Here is a 20,482-nt window from a genome sequence, read left to right as displayed (position 1 = left end):
TGCCCTCGAGGACACTGCCCTGAGAGCCTGGAAGGGGCAGGACGCTTTCTACTATTCAGTTCAATCCCCGGCTCAAGACACAGCCGTGTACAGGACCCAAGGAGTCCCTGCTCTCCTGGGGCTTACATTCTCGTGGGGGTAAATAATAGTGTTTGAGTGCAGCTAACATGTGTTGAGCACCTAGCATGCTCCAGATTATGTGTGAGCAAATGCTTCGTGCATTACATCATATATTCTCACAACACTGTCATTGGGTAGGCATTATCTCAGGAAGCTGAAACCACTGGACTTTAGAAGGATTTTTCAGCCTGGTCGGTGTGGGGCAGTGGCTGAATGTCAACCTATAAACCAGGAAGTCAAGGTTGGATTCCCAGTCAGGACATGTGCCCAGGTTGTGGGCCCTATTCCCAGTAAGGGGTGTGCAGGAGGCAGCCGATCAATGATTCTCTCTCATCATTGATGTTTCTCTCCCTCTCCCTTCCTCTATAAAATCAATAAAAATATTTTTTAAAGAATTCTTCAGATTTGGAGGGAATGAAAGAGCATAGCAAAAGGAGGCATAATCCTATATAATAATCCTATATAATAAAAGGGTAATATGCAAAATGACCCTAACCGTGAACAGGTTGCTATGATGTATACTGACCACCAGGGGGCAGACCCTCCACACAGGAGCTGCCCCTGGTGGTCAGTGTGCTCCCACAGGGGGAGCTCCACTCAGACAGAAGCAGGGCTGATGGCTGCAAGTAGAGTGGTTCCAGCCTCTCCCGCCTCCACCGCAGCACTAAGTATGTCTGACAGCGGCTTAGGCCTACTCCCCGCAGCTGCCAGAGGGCTGTCTGACTGCCAGCTTAGGCCCAATCCCCCGGGGAGCGGGCCTAAGCCTGCAGGTGGACATCACCAAGGGTTCCAGACTGTGAGAGGGCACAGTTTGGGCTGAAGGACACCACCCCCCCCCCACCCCTGAGTGCACGAATTTTCATGCACCATGTCTCTAGTTGAATTATAAAGCTGGGAGGGATCTTAAGGATTCACTCAATTCATAGATGAGCAAACTGAGGCCAGAAGAAGTGAAGTGAATAGGGCAGTAAATGGCAGTCTGGACTGACTTGAAGCCACCCCAGTGTTAGGCCAGTGACTTTTCTACCATTACTCCTCCTCCTAACCTTGCTTCTCCATCTGCTAAGGGCCAATAGTGGAAGGAATTATGTTGTTTCTCATAACCACCCTTGTGACAGTCATTTTTAAAACTCTCATTTTACATATGTAAAACTATGCACAGGAAAGAGCCAGGAAGTAAAACCGAGTTAGGAAATGAAAGAGGCCACTACATCATATTTCGCAAAGCCGGTAACATGTTTAGATAGAGAACTTTGTTAAAACATTCGGGCTTTTCCTGTCATCTTGAACCTGTCACCTTTCTCAGACATTATTTTCCCACTGATTTGCAAAAGGGTAAAGGATGTCTTAAATTTGAGAGTTGGCATCTAGGATTCTGCAATATTATATTTACAGAAAAAAATTTCGATGAATGTCGTGTTTTCCAACGATCACACATTAAAAAAAAAAAAAAAAAAAAAAAAAAAAAAAAAAAAGGAGCGTTCCCATTCTAATTATAGTAGCAGCGGCCTTAGCTTGCTGTGAAGACTACACTTCCCATCGTACATTGCGCTCTCATGAGTACGCCCTCTATAACTGGGACAGAACGCAAGCGCGCAATGCACCTCAGGAATTGTAGTTTCCTGGTGGCCCAACCGTTTCAACGGCCCGGGAAGCAACTACCGGAAGTGCCGGCCCTGAGAGGTGGAGTCCGGGCGGCGGCGGCCGTTGCCTGGAGCCCGCGCTGCCGCCTGAGACCGATAATATGGCCGGGAGGAGGAGGAGAAGGCGGCGGTGGACCGAGCTGCTCTCTTTCAGTACCAGTTGAACCGTTTGCTTCCTGACAAGGCCCGTGGTGAGGGAACGAAAGGTGACCGGGCCGTGGGCGATCGGGTGTGCACGTGCTGAGGGGGCTTGACTCCGAGAATCCCTGCGGCGGGGCCACCGGCGAGGCGGCATTGGCGCCTCAGGAGCTGAGGGCGGGCTCTGTACGGAACCGAGCGCCAGCGCCGGGCTCCCGGGCCTCGAGCCCCTGGAAAGGCGCGGGTGTGGGGAGGCGGAGCTCGGGCGCCGGCGGCATGGGGCGCGCAGGTGATGCTCGGATGCTGGCGCTGCCTCGCGGGCCCTCGGGATGGAGCCGCATCGCAGGGAGAAGGGCGTGGGGCGCTGGGGTGAGAGCAGAGGGTCCGGGTTCGTAAACTCCGGCTCGAGCCGGAGAACCACCTCCTGTGGACAAAAATGGGCCTTTTTTCTTCTCCCTGCGGTGCTGGCGAGGGCGGAGTCCCCGGGGTGTGCACTAGCCACGTCTGAACGCGGTTACCACGACCAGGCGCCCTAGGACCCTCTGGGGCAGGAGGATAATAAAGCAAAGTGTCCTGATTGCCCCTGGTGCTGCCACTCTTTGCTTCTATCTGGTTTTGATCCCAGCTCCCTATCCCGAATTGAGGCAAATGGCAGGTGCTAGAGATCGATTTAATGGGGGAAGGGTCTGGAAACAGCCAGAGGCGGAAGCCGTTGCCCCGCTCTCCACGTTTTTAAGTTACCTTTGAGTGTTAGTAGGAGCCAGGCACTGTCACTGCCCTCCAGTTCCTAGTGCAGCGATAAACATCATCTTCCTCAGATCGTCATCTGCATAATAAAAGCAGCCCCCACGTATTGATGCTTCCTGCACGTCCCGCAGGAGCCTAGTTCTACCAGTTACCCTCGCAGCATCCCTTGGAGGCCGATGGGGTTATCCCTGTTTCGCAGATGATTCTGAGGCCTGGCGATGGTGAGTGAATTGCCAAGCGCTCACAGCTAGTATGAGCCTAAGAAACCTTCCCCGTCATTGCCGCCATAAGAAGTTTATGTCGCCCTAACCCAGTGGTTCTCAACCTTCCTAATGTTCCTTCAGTACAGTTCCTCATGTTGTGGTGACCCCCCAACCATAAAATTATTTTCGTTGCTACTTCATAACTGTAATTTTGCTGCTGTTAAGAATCGTAATGTAAATACCTGATATGCAGGACGTATTTTCATTGGTGACCCACAGGTTGGGTCTAACCGGATTGGCTCAGTGGATAGAGCCTCGGCCTGCGGACTGAAGGGTCCCAGGTTCGATTCCGGTCAAGGGCATGTACCTTGGTTGCGGGCACATCCCCAGGAGGCAGCTGATCGATGTTTCTCTCTCCATGTTTCTAACTCTCTATCCCTCTCCCTTCCTCTCTGTAAAAAAATCAATAAAAATATATATTTTTTAAAAAAAGAAGTGTATGTCTTGGGAAGGTTGGCGGGCAAACAACCAGCTAGAATCTGAAAGCAAAGCCTGACGTTTCTGGCAGAGCACTGGTGAGGAGCAGCTAGCCTGGCCATGGGCCTGCGGTTTGAAAAGAGGCTTATTTGGAGAAAGGTCCTGGTATAAATGCAGAAGACAGGCATGTCTGAACTTGAGGCAGCTGGCAGACCACTAGCTCCAGTGGGCCAGTAATGCCTGATGGCCAAGTGTGGGGCCGAAGATGTGTGGCTGGGGTGGCCAAGCTTGTAGTCAAGGCTCCCTTAAAGTAAAACCCCTCTGACAGAGATAATTGTGTTGTGAGAGAGGAGTGCCCTCTTGCTTAATCAAATAGGATACGGATGCTCACTTTTTGAATGGGTTGCCTTTGCAATTTAGAGGTTCCAGGTTCTTCGAAAATACGGTCATCTGTGAAACTGCCGTTCTCCAAAGTCCATTCTGCCTTACTAGCTTTTTTCTGGTTTGCATTATTGTTTGAGCTTATTACCCTAATATATATTTATTCAATACTTTTTTATCAAGTGCTACTGTGTTGCCTACACTGTTCTGTGTCATGGGGATTCAGCCGTGAGCAAGACTCGGAAAGCACCTGTGCTTATGGAGCTTACGATTTGGTGGAGGAAGACAGACAAAAGCCAAGGAAATAAACAAGATAATTTCAGATAGTGGTAAGTGCTATGAAAATTGGAAAGCAGCAGTGTAATGTGGCAGTGACGGACACAGGGCTAATTTAAAGGGACAGCCTTTCAAAGGTGGAGACCTACAAGCTGAGACTGAAGGATAAGAAGGATCCAGTCAGGCTCTTCTGGGATCATTTGGTGATTTCCATAATCGTATTAGCACTTGTATTGGGATATTTTATGCATTATCATATGCCATAAGTTACACTGTTTATAATAATAAATTACTGTACATCTGCAATATGTATGACATGCATGTACTGTTTAAGGGATATGAATTTAATTTTCTGAAACAGTGAGGCATATCTATATGACGTTGTTGAAAGAAAAATAAAACTATTGCCATAAAACCATTTTATTTCCTTAAATTTCCCAGACCTTTAAAATGGAATTTCATGCTTTGCGTGTGTATTCATAGGAAATATGTTACATTGATTATATAAGTAATCTATTTATGTTCCCTGTAATGCTGGATGCATTACATACTTTGAAGTATTTTAGTAGAAATGGGGTTATTTGAATTTCTCTTACATCTTAGCTTCTGCATATTTGGTTGTTAAGATATCATAATATGGGTTGAAATGTAGACTAAAAATTGAGGTATTATTATGGTTATCATGCAGTAAGGTGTTGGTTTTGTTTTTTACTTTTGCTTGTTTTATGAATATAAGTTTGAAAAATAACCTCATTCAACTCAAGAGAACCATTTCTCTGAAATTAAACTCGCACTTTGCATAGGTTGAATATAGAAACAAAGTAGAATTGATGGGATCGTAGGAAGAAGTTATTAAGACTACCAGTTGGTCAAAAGTAGCAACATATCTTATTTTATATCATCTAATCCTAATTTTGAATATGCCTTTTCTTCATTTCTAATTGTGCTATATTTTGTCCCTGACACTTTAGTGTACTGAATTTTTAAGTACCTTGAGACTTAGGACAGTATCATATTTTATCTTATTTCATCTTTGTATATCCTACATCATGAATTGAATTTCCTTACCCTCTTTCTTTTTTGTTAATTAATTAATTGCTTTAAAATGAACACCTAAAGGAACATTATTGTATTAGTTTTTCTATTTTCATAATTCATTCCCTTGTTGGTTATGAGCCTCATGATGTCTCTTTTTTCATTTGTCCTTGTTTATTTAAAGGAAACAATGTTGGACATAATGCTATGGAAACAGGCAATCAAATATTTAACGCTTGCTTGATGAATGAATATGGTGGCTAATCCTTCCTGGTTACCTTGTATTTTCATGGCCACCATAACAATTTCCAGAAATTGTGAAGTTACTGGGCTGATTATTTTAAGTAGTTTGGCAATGGTTCCAATTTTCAATAATAAAATAGAATTATTACGAGAGTCAATAGGTTTTCTGTTTTCTGCTGACTGACTTGGCTAGTAATGATGGAGTCATAATATATTTTTAAAATATGCCAAGTTATAGACTTTGAACTCCATGATAGAAAAAGAATTTTTAAAAGAGGTAACTTTTTAAATTTAAATAGCCATTCTGTCTTTCTGGGTACCTTTGTATACTTTAGTTTTTCTTGTGCTGTGTAGCTAAGTCCTGCTAAAGAAAATATATTCTATTTTATAATCTAAAGTTAGTAAAGTGATAGAGAACTTTGTGTCCTTCAAGTAGGTTTCACTGCTAAGTTCTTAATACTTCTCTAAACTAATCACATTTAAAGATTGATTTGCATGCAAATGTTCAGAAATATTTACTACATAATGTAAGCCTTAACTGGGTAGGATCTTGAGCCACTTACCTATACTTAAGAATTCGCTCCTGAACAGTGAAAAATTTTTTGGGAAGGCCAGTTCTAGGAATTGTGAATTCTAGGAATATTTTAGTGCTCCAAAAAATTTGCCAAATAATTAAGATCTATTTTTCTCAGCACATTAAAAATGCCATTTTTCTCTTTTTGCAGTGTGGTTGTGGGAAGATGGAGGAATATGAGAAGTTCTGTGAGAAAAGTCTTGCCAGAATCCAAAAGGCATCACTATCCACAGAGAGCTTTCTACCTGTTCAGTCTGAAAGCATTTCACTTATTCGCTTCCATGGAGTGGCTGTGCTTTCTCCACTGGTAAACATTCTTTGATTTTAAATAACCTTTTTTCTATAGTGAACCACTAAGGCACTTCACAGGTAAAATAAAAGAAAGGTTTATAAACATCAAAAAGATGCCTAATTTATTTATAACTAAAGAAATACAAATGAATTAGCTTTTTTTTGCCTATTGGATTGGCAAAGATCTGATTAGGACCTAATGTTCCTTAGGTTGTGGTGAAAGAGCACTTTTGCTGAATCAGTTGATTTTATTTTTTGGTGAGCAATTTGGTAGTGTTTATCAGAATTTTAAAGTGTACATAACCTTTGACTCAGCAATTCCATTTTGGGAATATCGTATAATTATGTTCTCATCTAAGTGTCCAAAGAAATATTCATAAGGTTATGGTAGCATTCTTTATTTTTTAAATTTTTTAAAAATATATTTTATTGAATTTTTACAGAGAGGAAGGGAGAGGGATAGAGAGTTAGAAACATCGATGAGAGAGAAACATCGATCAGCTGCCTCCTGCACACCTCCCACTGGGGATGTGCCCACAACCAAGGTACATGCCCTTGACCGGAATCGAACCTGGGACCTTTCAGTCCACAGGCCGACGCTCTGTTCACCGAGCCAAACCAGTCAGGGCTATGGTAGTGTTCTTTAAAATAGCAAAAGACTGATGAACAACCTGTCCATCAGTAGTGGACTAGTTTAACTTTGATTCATCTTATAAAATCTCATACATGCCATTAAAATGAGTACAGTAGACCTAAATGTGTGGACATGGAAGGATCTCCATGAGCTACTGTAAATCACTGCACACAGCCTGCTCTTGGAGACAGTGTGGAATAGTGGTTTAAAGTCCACTTGTGGTGCCTTCTGGCCTGGGTTCAAATCATTGCTCTGCCACTTACCTGCTTTGTGAACTTACAGGTCCATTTTCTTTACTTGTTAAATTAGGATAAAAATAATGCCTGCCTCATAGGGCTGTTTTGAGGATTAAATGAACTAATACATTTAAAATGCTCAGAACAGTATATAAATCATAGGAAGAACTTAATATATGTTAACTATTTGGATTTTTAAATAAGGCTATTGTATTCTTTCTCTGGAGAGGGGTAAGGAAATATAAGATGAGAGGAAAGACACATTTTTCATCATAAACCCTTTAAATGTATGTGATTTTATGTCAAAATTAATATGATTGAAAGAGTTCAATTTTTTGTGTGTGTATAACTAGTTAAAAGATCAGTATTTTCTGCCAACTTTTTGTAATGAAATTTTCAAACATACAAAAAAGTTGAAAGGGTAATACAACGACTACCCATATATCACTAGTTAGATTCAACAGTTTTTTAACATTTTTGCCATCTTTGCTTTATCGTGTGTATGATCTTATATATGTATGTATGTGTTTATATTTACCTACTCTTTTTGTCTTATTGCTGAACCATTTGAAAATTGCAGATATATAACACTTCTCCCTAAATACAGAGTGGGACAAAAGTAGGTTTACAGTTGTTTGTATGGAAAATAATATAATAATTAATAAATAACAAAAGGAATAAACTCTGTTTCACGTACTCATAATTGTAAACCTACTTTTGTCCCAACTGTTATTTTGGTATATATATTCTAAGAATAAGGATATTCTCGTATATAAAATCCCAATACCATTAACATACCTTAAGACAATAATAATTTTAAAAGCGTTAATATTCTTTTCGTATTCAGATTTCCCAATTTGTGCTCAAAATGTCTTTTATAACTTTTTAAAATCTGAATCCAGTCAAAATTCACAAATAACATTTGCTTGTTACAATTTTTAATCTCTTTTGATCTGGAATAGTTCCCCTACCTCTTAAAAAAAAATTAATAGTGAATTTTTAAGGAGACCAGAGCAGTTATCTTGTAGAATACCTTACATTATGGATTTGTCTAGTTGTTTCCTTCATGGTGATGTTTAACTTGCCCTCTAGTCACAATCGTTCCTATAAACTGGAAATTTAGTCTAAAAGTTTGATTAGAGTAGGTTAAACGTTTTGGGTAAGAATTGTTTGGAGATGATGCCATGTATTTCATAGTAAATTAAATCAGAAGTTACAAAATATCTAGTTCCTGTAGTTTGATGTTCAGTTTGAATACTTGTTTTTATAGTGGTGCCTATCAGATTATTCTTTAAAGGTATCTTCTTTCCCCTTTTTTATTAGCAAGTAAATGGAATGATTTTATTAGCAAGGGTGGACTGATTCTTTGATACCATGCAAATAGGAAAAATTTTATAACATTTTTATCAGCTACTTGATGACATATTGCTTGATCAGTTTAATATGGACCAAAATGTCTACACCTTAACAGCTTAGGATCTATGACTCCATCAGTTACTTATTTATAAGTAAAATCTGATATTTATGGACATTAATCCATGTTTTTGTTTTTAATCCATGTTTTTATGTTATACTAGAGGCCCTATGCTCGATAATTCGTGCAAGAGTAGGCCTTCCTTTCCCCCACTGCCGGCACCAGCTTCCCTCCTTCGGCCTCCACTGGCAGGCACCTAGGACCGGAGCTGGCTTCCCTCCGGCCCCAGCTTCATCAGGAAGGACATCCAGAATGACACCGGGAAGACATCCGGTCTAATTAGCATATTTCCCTTTTGTTAATATAGATTTGATGGATGAATATTGCAACTTTGGAAAAATTTTTATAACATATTTTTCATTTGCATAAGTCTAAAATAAGTCTTAACTCCTTAACACAGTGACTAAATTTCCCAGAACTTAATAATTAAGATTTAAACCCACTGTAAAAAGATATAATGCATAGAAGCCTTCAGTTTTTTAGGTACATTATATTTTTAGTGGAGATTACAATGAAGTAGAACCAAATCTGTGTACTGATTTTGTAGGCAAATAAAATATCATCTATTTCTTTATCATTAACCCTTTGGATATTTTCTTGAGGTAGAAAAGAGTTAAAATGTACTTTTTTTAGAATATTAGAATCTAACTGACCCATTGAAGTAAGGTATTGCCAAGTGAAAAGATCAGCAGTGGCCAAAAGGGCTGATTTTATAACTCATTTTAGAGTATTTGAGAAGCTGTGTTTTTTCCTTTTAACTTTTTTTTTTAGTTGAGAATAATTTACATACAGTAAAATGCACAAATCTTAGGTATTAAAGTTCCATGGATTTTAATATATGGTGTACACTTGTATAACTCACACCCACACAGAACATTTTCATCACCACTGATCCCTGTCAATTACCCTGAACCATTTCAGATTTCTTTCTCTATAGTTTTAATCACTCTGATTCAAAACTTACTGGTTTTATGCTATTTGTATATTTATGAGAAATCCTTATTTATTATGTTTTGTAGCTTAATATTGAGAAAAGAAAGGAAATGCAACAAGAAAAGCAAAAAGCACTTGATGTAGAAGCAAGAAAGCAGGTTAATAGGAAGAAAGCTTTACTGACTCGTGTCCAGGAGATTCTTGAAAATGTTCAGGTGTGTAATTTAAACTCTATTCAGTTATAATTAAGAAATCATGAGCTAAGAATTGAAGATAATTTTTCATATATATGTTTGTATTTAATAGTTAATTACCAATATACTTTACTGTTCTGTTTGAGAAGTTTCATAATTTGTGATATTCCATTTCAATTATTCCAAAGAAAATTCACTTGCTTGTTAGTGATGACCAGTACTTGAGTCAGAGGGTACAAATACAATGGAGTCATACATTGGATATAATTGCTTCTTGTATGTGTCCTATGACTCTAAAAACATGGAATTCTCAGTGACAAAATGATAGAATTGTCCATTGTACTTTACCTCTGAATTAATCAAACTATTGACTCAATTATCTTATTCTCATTCTTCGTTAAAATAAATAACTGCCCCCAATTTTGGGGGTAAAAATTCTGCTCTTAGATACACAAATGCAATTTAGATTAGATAAATAGAATTAATTGCCTAGATGCATCTTAGGTCCATATTAAAACCATTCGAACAACTGATCCATACTTTTTGTAATTATTTTTATTTAGTTTAATATAAATTTGTTTAAACAATTTGTTTTAAGGTCTGGATCATTTTATACTAAAAGAAAATAAATGAATTTGATTAAACAAATAATTTCTGCCATATATAGCACTGTTTTGCTAGTTACATTTTTTTCCCCCATATTCTTAAGGATTTGTGGTTTGTATAATTTATACTAGATGAATGTACAATGAGTTTTAGAATATTTCCCATTAACAGCTAGCTACTTTCATTTCTCTGTGGTTAGTAGATTTTAATTTGCAGATTATAATTACTTCATATATTATGTTTAAAATATATAATGTGTAGCACAATAAGGTTGGGTTTTTGAATTTGATATTTTTTATTATTGAAATAAAAATGGTCTCTCATTCTTGGTCCATTGAGGGAATATATCATATATGTTACTAAAGAGATTATTGTTGAGTCTGAAAACTTTCTATGTTTAATAGAGCATGTACAATGTTGAACTGTAATGAATTATGCAGGTAGAGATATTTTATATATTAAAAATAGATTTCTATGATCTGTCTCATCTTTAAAACTTATGATTCTATCATAAATTTTTTGTTATTTAAATCATGTAACCAAAGGCTCATGTTAGGTGTATACGAAAACATTAAACCTATGAATATGTCCATAGACTTCATGAATATCTAGTTCTTTTGTTTTATTTTGGTCCTGAGTACACCTTGTTGTACTGTTTATTGAATAGTACGTACCTGGAAACCATTATACTAGTATGTCTTGGGATTTGTACAGTCCAACAGGAGTGCCATATGGCCTACGGAACGACACATGCAAAACAACCTGAAAATCTTTCAGTAATCATGATTCTGGAGTCTATATTCACATAGTATGATAATGATTTCTGCCAGTTTAATATATGCTTGTATAATCTTTAGAAACCATCTTAGTTCACTTTTAATTTTTTTGCAAAGTTGAATTATTTAAATACAAAATGGAATTTTATTTTTTTCTGTTGGATCTCTTGTGTACATAATTGTTCTCATCTTAATTTATCAATTATTTTTTACTTATTTTGTTTCTTCTAAAACTCAATAACAGGTTTCTGTTTTAAATGATCATCAGTTAATCAAATTGAAATTTTCTTTAATAAATTGGGTTTGAAGTTGAATTTTTTCTTATTTTTAAGTAATTTAAGCTACATGGCTGAGCTATCACTTACTACAAATTTATCTCATTACATAGATGGATTTTAGTTAAAATTTGGAGTAAGTATGTGGGAGACAGGTGTCTTATTACTGAATTGTTTTTTCTTAGTCACTATCCAGGGTAAGTTAGTCTTTGTTAAGGAGGGAATCATTTGTGTAATAAATTTAACGACTTGCTACTTGTCTTATATATTGCTATCCTTAAATGATAGCTCTTATAGGTGGAATAGTTGGTAACATTAATAACATATAACCAGAAGAAAGTTAAGGAAAATGCTTCTATTCCAAGATTAAATTGCACATGGATATATGAATATCTGTGTGTGTGTGTGTGTGTGTTTACACATGCACATATGTTCATAAATTTACCAGAATAGATAATTTTTTAAAAATCTTAATAAATAGGCAGGAATGACCACTAGATGTTATTTATAGTAATTTGAGCTCCATGTGGTATAGGATACCATAGAAAAAGGTAATCTTAGTCTTTATTTGTGTTTTCAAATATTAGAACTCTGAATTTTAAATTTTAGTTTTATTTAGAAAACAATAAAATCAAAGGTGTTGTTTGCAATGAGGAATTATTACTTTTTAAATTTCATTTTTCAGGTTAGAAAAGCACCTAATGCCAGTGATTTTGATCAGTGGGAGGATGAAACAGTTTACTCTAATTCAGAAGTCAGAAACTTGAATGTTCCTGCTACCTTTCCAAATACCTTGCCAAGCTCTACTGAACACTCTACTTTAGCAAAGTTTGAAAAGATAACTGGAATTTTGCCATTGAATAATGAGGACCAATTTAAATCTGATGGAATAGACTTAGCTAGGGATTCCGAAAAAATTAATTTTCTGAAACAAGGTGGTAGTTCAAATATTGGTCGTACAGAAAATGAAGCTTCTCTGAAGACCTCAGCAACCCCACAAGAGACTCTTATTTCTGGTGGTCTCCTCCCAAAAAATGAAGAACAGGATCCATCACTTTTGGAAGAAGTTACTCTGGATCCCTACTTAATGAGTCTCCAGAACTTGATGAAAAAGTCAAAGGAACATATAGAGAGAGAACAATCTAGACGCAGTCTGAGAAATAGTGCAAAGGGAAGTGTTAATGAGAGTCATTCAGACAAAGAAAATGATGCCGTTAAAGTGACTGACTGTGTAAAGGAGAAGACCCAGTTTATGGGTAAACACTGTAGTTCAGTGATTCCTGATAAACCAAGCCTTAATAAATCAAATGTTCTTCTCCAAGGTGCTTCCGCTCAAGCAAGCAGCATGAACACAGCAGTTTCGGGTAATTTTTCTAAAGCAGACATAGCTGTGGGAACTGGCGACCCCACTGTTTCAGATCCTGATTCTGATTTTAAAGTCATTCCCACTTTTGTTACTGAAAATAATGTTATCAAAAGTCTTACTAGTTCATATGCCAAATTACCTAGCCCAGAGCCAAGCCTGAGTCCTAAAATGCATCGAAGGCGTTCTAGGCCATCATCAGCATATAATATACTTATAAATAATCCAGTAAATGCCTGTGAATTAAGTCCTAAAGGAAAAGAACAGACAGCAGACTTAGTTGTTCAAGATACTGATGAAAAAACAAGCGTACCTGAAACGGTGCCAAAGTTACCAACTGATTTAACAGGAGTTTGTTCAAGCAAGGTTTATGTCAGCAAAAATACATCTGAAGCTATACAAGAAATGGTTCTAAGTAATTCAAATCAGGTATGTCAATCTTCAGGAAATCAATTAGAAAATAAAGTTATTCATGGACTTGCTATTGTGGAAGGTCAATTACCATCTGATGGAAGAGTTCCACACAAAATGGACAGTACAAGTACTGCAATGCCAAGTTTGCATGAACCATATACCACTGGTCCATGTATAGCAAGTCAGAACTTTGGAACCATGAGTGGACTCAAGTCAGCCAGTGTGTTAGAGAAAAGCTGCAGTTTACAAATGGAACTGAATAAGTCTTATGATGTAAAAAACCCATCTCCTTTACTGATGCAAAACCAGAATGCCAGACAGCAGATGGACACCCCTACAGTGTCCTGTGGAAATGGACAATTTTTGGATAACAGTTTTGAGAAAGTTAAACGGAGACTTGATTTAGATATGGATAGTTTGCAAAAAGAAAACTGCCCATATGTCATAACAGCTGAACAGGAAAGGCAACATTTGCCAGAAAAAATATGCCCTACAGGATCTGTCTACATCAACAAGAATAAAATATTAGAAAATATTTCTAGAGGTAAGAAACTTGGAAATGTTTGATACCTGCCAAGCAGATGACACCTTTATTGAATACTTTTAATTGACATTTTGCAAAATAATCATCTTTATCTGTTCATTAGGGTTCTTGATTTCATTTATCTTACCAGAGTGCATATTAGCTACAGTTATTGCCATTTGGCTTTTCTTACAGAATTTTAAATTTTAATTTATGAATCTTTCACAGTCCACTTGGTATTATAGAGAATATTGTTAATGACTGGAGGAAAAAGTTCTTGTATGAAATCAGTTTTAATCCAGTGTATTGTTGTGATGTCTTTTTTTTGGGCTGTGGTTTCTAATATTTTCACCTGTTTGTCCTTTCATTTGTGATGAGATCTCCTGTAGTTGGCCCTTTAGTAAATACTTTAACATCAAATTATTAGAGAAAAATATCACAAATAAGGCTCTGTGAGTAGTATTTCAAGAATAGTATCTTTAGTCCTAGCTGGTTTGGCTCAGTGGATAGAGCGTTGCCTGTGGACTGAAGGGTTCAATTCCAGTCAAGGGCATATGCCCGGGTTGCGGGCTTGATCCCCAGTAGGGGGCGAGCAGGAGGCAGTCGATCAATGATTCTCATCATTAATGTTTCTATCTCCCTCTCCTTTCCTCTCTGAAATCAGTAAAAATACTTGAGCCCTAGCCAGTTTGGCTCAGTGGATAGGGTGTTGGCCCTAGGACAGAAGCATACCGGGTTCGAATTCCAGTAAAGGATTGTACCTCAGTTGCAGGCTCAGTCCCGGGCCCTGGTCACACATGTGTGGGAGGCAACCAATCAATGTGTCTCTCTCACACTGATGTTTCTCTCTCTCTCTGTCTCTCGCCCTCCCTTCCACTTTCTAAAAAAAAAACAATGGAAAAATATCCTCAAGTGAGGTTTAACCCCCCCCCCCACAAAAAAAAAAGAATAGTATCTTTATTGATAGAAATTATTTCAAATTTCTGTTGCATCTGATGTTATATTAACAATTTGCTAAAATATGTCTTCTCCATTACTTCTTACTTTGTTGTCATGGTTCATAATTCTTCATTGCTGAGAATGGGATACATAAGTGAAGTAAATTAAGTTCTTAGACATAAACATTTCAGCTTTAATGTGATATATGTCTTCCTGAAAAAAAACCTCACATTCTGTAAAATAGTATGCTAAAAATAATAGGGTTTTTAGGAAAAATGGGGTTAGGACTGACCATTTAAAACCTGTGCAACTTGATAAGAATGCTAATAAAAACAACAGTGGATAACCTGGGAAGCTAACCTGATTCTCCATGTAAACGACATACCATGGCTAGAAGCAATCTCAGGGAATCCCAAAACCAACAAGTAGCAATTCTGACAGTGGAGGCAGCCAGGTTGATATCAAAGTGGGCAAGGGAGGCAGTGCCCCTCTCTAGTGAGGGAGCTCCTTGTCTTGAAGCACTGGGCGGAATCCCCCACATTATTATTTTATTGTCATCAATGCTTTTTTTTAAAGGCTTTATCAAAATACAACCTTTCATGGAGTACTCTGAGAAGGGAGAGGCAGAAAGGAGCAGGGGCATGGAAAAAAGCTCACTTTTCTGCTGCACTGGCACATGCTCAGCAGCACCTTTTTTCACGTTCAGTTAAATGATATATTTGAAGCTGAAAGTGCTGACACAGGATGGGCATTTGCCTTTGCATCTCCAGAACAAATCTTGATAGCAGTGGGCACAAAGCAATCCTTAATAAAGTTGACAATCAGCTTAACTCGGGACATTTTTAATAATGCACAGTTAAAAAAAAATATTCTTACGAATTGTTCTGCAATCCAAATATACAATAGCTTGGAAAACAAAAGCCAATGTAAAAGGACAGATTACAGCCACTAGAACAATACAGGTTTTATATGGCTCTGATTTTACAGTTTCCTACTGCATCATCAAGGTTAGAAATTTGTTCCTCCAGCTGGCTTCATTGCTTGGGATTTCAAGAAATGCCTTTTCTTCCTGGTTTCATTTCACCTTCCAGATCCATCCAATATTCTCTAGTATCAATTAGGAGCCTGTGAAGGTGGTGAGATGAGGGCCTTTATTTGATAGCATGAAATAAGAGTCCCAAAAGAGAATGTGGTTCAAAGGAGGGGCCTAGCTATATCTTGATTATATTATGTCAGATCCAGGAATAATCTCTTGTCAGAAACATACTTTAAGTTGATATAAAACATCAGATGTTAGATTTGTAAATTTGTAAATTTTCTAAATCTGAGGGGACATGTTTCTTTTCAGAAGATGAGGAAATATTAAAAAGCAAGATGTTAGCATTTGAAGAAATGCGGAAGAGACTAGAAGAACAGCACGCCCAGCAGTTATCACTACTCATAGCTGAGCAGGAGAGGGAACAGGAAAGATTGCAAAAGGTGAGGTATTAAAATGTACGGATATAGGGCTGGTAAGTGGAATTTAGCCAGCAATATCTAAGAATTTTAGTCATGGATAGGATACTTGCAATTTTCCTCCAGAATATGTTAACCTAAAGGGGTCATTGGTTTTGATACCTGGATAATATTTTTATTACCAGAATGTGAGGTTTACTGTTTAGATTGTTATCTATATATATAAAAGCCTAAGCGACCAGTCACTATGATGCGCACTGACCACCAGGGGGCAGATGCTCAACACAGGAGCTGTCCCCTGGTGGTCAGTGCACTCCCACAGCCAACCTCCCACGGTCCCTCCCCACAGCTGGCCAGCCCTGATCGGCCCAGGTGGCCCCGATTGTGCATGAATTCGTGCCTCTGGTCTAAAAATAATGTAGAATTTATCAATAGGATACTTTATTGAATCCTTGATTCAAAACTTAATATTTGTAAAGTTATTTTATAAGTAGAAGCTAAAATAAGCATTCTGCAAGAGTATATTTTAAGAGGAGGACACTTGTTTTAAGATTATTATTGTTAATATATCATATTTTTAAATCAAATTGTCAATTTTATTAGAGGGAGGAACACTTGAAATAGATAACAATTTGCTGATAATTATACATACTTTTAGCTAATCCTAAAATGATACGGTTTTGGGATACAATTTAACAAAAATATCTAGCATGTTTTAATGAACTCTTATTCTATAGGAAATAGAAGAACAGGAAAAAATGTTCAAAGAGAAGAAAGTGATTACAGTGGAAGCCTCTGAATTGGATATTAACAATACAGTGGACTTAGAATGGAGAAAAATAAGTGACTCCAGTTTGCTAGAAACAATGCTCTCTCAAATGGACTCACTCCATACTTCAAATTCCAATAGTTCTGGTAAATATTTTAAAATCCTTTCCATTTGAAAAAATTATCCTGTAGTAAGATATTTTATTTGTCACACTTTAAATTGTAGCTTTTTTTTTTTTCAAGTAATTCCATGCCCAACCCACTGCTGTTTACCAGCTGCTTTTTAACTAGTGAAAAAGTAAACAATAGCAGCAGATCGAAGACGGTGAGCAGGTGTTCATGAGAAAAGCCACTTTAGCAAGGAAAATATCCAGAAATTTGATGCAGAGTCCAATCTTTGTTCGTTCATGCAGCAGGTGGTATACTTCAAGTGAAAACACCGTTTGCTGTCTCCAGAGTAATCTTGAATTACATCTAATTCCTATCCCAGTAAGAGTTTATCTTCACATCTTCAATTATCCTGAGATGCTGTTTGTGTTGAAAAGATCCATCTGGTACATAGCCTAACGTCCATAAATACTTTAAGTAGATCAGTTTCAGAGGCAGTTGTCATTGTTTTTTGTTGGTAGTGTTCGTAATGAGTGTTGTGTTTATTTAGATGTTTTGCATATTCTGATTATCTCACATCAAGTATAATACTAAATGTATATTTCTCTAGGTTTCACAAATTCTGCCCTACAACATAGCTTTGGTTCTGTAAATGAAGCACCATTCTACCTCTGGGGATCATCAACTAGTGGCTTGACCAAACCCTCCATAACAAGGCCTGTAAGAGCCACAACTAAATGGTCTCAGGTGGGCAAACTTAATGATACATGTATATCCATCTATCTACTATCTATCTTTCTATAACTTTTTTTATATATATTTTTATTGATTTCAGAGAGAAAGGGAGAGAGAGAGAGAGAGAGATAGAAACATCAATGATGAGAAAGAATCATTGATCGGCTGCCTCCTGCATGCTCCCTGCTGGGGATTGAGCCCACAACCCGGGCATGTGCCCTTGACTGGAATCAAACCCGGGACCCTTCAATCCGCAGGCCAACACTCTATCCAATGAGCCAAACCAGCTAGGGCTCTTTCAATATTTTTTTAATATTTTCTATATTATCTTAGGTTATACAAATGAGCATGGGTATTTTTGTCACACATCCAATAGTTTAGCTTTTATTAGAGTTGAAACTACATAGAGCATATATTTATAGAAAAATTTAGTTCATTGTAATAGATAAACAATCTTGAGTATAATGCTCAAGTTATTAAAACATGTGTCTCTCATTTCTTCTAGGCTTTCAGTCCAGAAGTGCAAGCAAAATTTAATAGAATAACTGCTGTGGCAAAAGGATTTCTTACTCGTAGGCTTATGGAGACAGATAAATTGAAGCAACTTCGACAAACTGTAAAAGTAAGAAGATCTTTATAAATTATTTGTATTTCACTTCTGTATCAGTTTCTGTCAGTCTTGTTACAGCTGAATTGGCAAATTAGTTCAGAATTTAGGCAGATCAAACTATTTTTAGTTATTGTAATATAGGCAATTTTAGAAATCTGATTATTAATTTTCTGATAATTTTTTAAAATATGTAAAGAGATCAACCTAAGGACTTGTATGCATGCATATAAGCATAACCAATGGACATAAGATACTGGGGGATAGGGGAGGCTAGGGGACTGTCAAGGGTAGGGGGGGAAAAAAGGACACATATGTAATACCCTTTGTAATACTTTAAGCAATAAAATAAAATAAAATAAAAATATGTAAAGAAAGTAGTTTATGTATTTTCATCTCACTTTAAAGTGAGTGCTGTTTTGATTCTGATAAGTAATAGATTTGTGTTCTTAGTAATTTTGGATTGACTGAGAAAAAGAACAAAAGAAAACTCTAGTGATTGTGAACCTTCCAAGAAAAATGGTTTTTGAAGGAGCATTTTTTTCGTTCAGGACACTATGGAATTCATAAGAAGTTTTCAGTCAGAAGCACCATTAAAGAGAGGAGTTGTTTCAGCACAAGATGCTTCTCTTCAGGAAAGAGTGCTGGCTCAGGTAAGTGTACGGGTCCTAAAGGCTTTGGGAAAGGAAATGTTTTATTTCTCTCCCTTCACTTAACCACAGGAAATATATTTTAATTAAAGCTTTAATCTTTTTCTCTAAATAAAGTGTATATAATATTATGAACCCTGACCTCATTTTTTAAAATGGGTACAATATTTTCTTCTTTTAAAACTAGTTGCGGGCTGCCCTGTATGGTATTCATGATATATTCTTTGTAATGGATGCAGCTGAAAGAATGTCTATTCTACATCATGACCGAGAAGCTCGCAAAGAGAAAATGCTCAGGCAAATGGTACGTTATCTGATTTTGTAATGAATAAGTGAAAAAGAAAAACTGTTGCTTCTACAGTCACAAAATACTTCTGACACCAGCCGTGTGGGTTTTCCCCCCACACCAACCAGTTCTTTGATACCCTGAGTGTCATTCAATTAAGTTCTGATAGTATCTACCTGGAGTTAACAGATACTGCAAGTTAAGGAGGCAGTTAAGACTGTCCCCACGTCTGACACCAATCACAATTCCCAGGTTGTCACTTAAATTTCTGTCTGATGCTTATAAATTGGGGTTCCCATTAACCCCCTCCTTCAGGACAGTAATTTTATAGAATGCTCACAGAACTCAGGTAAACACTTAACATACACTTATTGGTTTATTATATAACTAGAGGCCCAGTGCGTGTCATAGCGACTGGTCGTTCCGCCATTCGGTCAATTTGCATATTAGGGTTTTATTATATAGGATAAAGGATATAATAAGTTGTATAGATGACTAGCCAGATGAAGAGATGCATAGGGTGAGGTCCAGAAGGATCCTGAGAGCAGGAGCTTCTGTTCCCATAGAGTTGGGACCATCTTTCTAGCACATGTATGTGTTTACTAGCCTGGAAGCTCTCTGAACTTTAGGATTTTTGTGGAGGCTTCATCATGGTCAATTATTAACTCAATCTCTAGTTCCTCTCCTGTTTTCAGAGAATAGGAGATGAGGCTAAAAAAGTTCCAAACTTCTAATCATACTTGGTCTTTCTGATGACTAGGAGTCCACCCAGAGTTGCCTCATTAGAACACAAGATGCTCCTATCACCAGAAAATTCCAATGGGTTTAGGAGATCTGTGTCAGGATCCAAAGTCAAAGACCAAATATTAAAACAAAAGATGCTTCTCCCATTCATATCAGTCAGATTAAAAGGGTTTTAGAAGTTTAGCTCTGTTAGGAACTTGGATCAAAGACCAAATATTGGCAGGAACCAGGGGCAGAATCATATATATATGCTCTTTTGGGTTTGGAATACTTGATACTAAATGTCATTCTCTATTGACTTCAGCACCCTGCCTATAATTCTTAAGCACAGGTAATTCTGGGATTACCAGCAACACTTAAGTGATTAGACTGATTAAAAGAAATCTGTGAAAGAATTGCATATTGTTTTGTGATTAGATTTTGGAGTTTGAAGCTTTGAATGTTGCTTGGACGCCTAATAAACTATCATCTACTCCTGATGAAATTTCCTTGAAACTATCATGTGGCTTTTTCCTTTTTTGGAAATCAGAGTTAGAAAACAGGCTCCAAGTTCATTTGAAATATATCAGAGTGTTGGAGTTCTGTGGTTTGAAACAATGATCTTAGTGGGGTTGGCAAAAGAAAAGCAACTTTT

The 20,482-nt window shown here is 37.4% G+C and overlaps 1 protein-coding gene across 6 annotated transcripts in view; it reads left to right on the top strand.

Moving 5' to 3' along the window:
• The first annotated feature begins 1,762 nt into the window (after positions 1-1,762).
• CCP110 (centriolar coiled-coil protein 110) overlaps positions 1,763-20,482 on the top strand; it is a 47,100-nt gene continuing 28,380 nt past the window's right edge. For 5 of the 6 annotated variants that reach the window (XM_036309294.1, XM_036309293.1, XM_036309291.1 and 2 more), the window contains exons 1-11: positions 1,763-1,954; positions 3,893-4,038; positions 5,989-6,144; positions 9,492-9,620; positions 11,942-13,577; positions 15,844-15,974; positions 16,688-16,865; positions 17,437-17,573; positions 18,067-18,183; positions 18,720-18,821; positions 19,006-19,122. In XM_036309294.1, the coding sequence (XP_036165187.1) occupies positions 6,004-6,144; positions 9,492-9,620; positions 11,942-13,577; positions 15,844-15,974; positions 16,688-16,865; positions 17,437-17,573; positions 18,067-18,183; positions 18,720-18,821; positions 19,006-19,122 (2,688 nt within the window). In that variant the 5' untranslated portion in view covers positions 1,763-1,954; positions 3,893-4,038; positions 5,989-6,003. Of the gene's footprint in view, positions 1,970-3,892; positions 4,039-5,988; positions 6,145-9,491; positions 9,621-11,941; positions 13,578-15,843; positions 15,975-16,687; positions 16,866-17,436; positions 17,574-18,066; positions 18,184-18,719; positions 18,822-19,005; positions 19,123-20,482 lie in introns of all 6 variants that reach the window. The other variant, XM_036309292.1, reaches the window with a different exon arrangement.

This window comes from Myotis myotis, unplaced genomic scaffold (genome assembly GCF_014108235.1).
Source record: "Myotis myotis isolate mMyoMyo1 unplaced genomic scaffold, mMyoMyo1.p scaffold_m19_p_5, whole genome shotgun sequence".
In the NCBI taxonomy this organism is placed as follows: domain Eukaryota; kingdom Metazoa; phylum Chordata; class Mammalia; order Chiroptera; family Vespertilionidae; genus Myotis; species Myotis myotis.
Note: the sequence above shows the minus strand (reverse complement) of the source record. Positions and strands in the feature narration are given on the sequence as shown.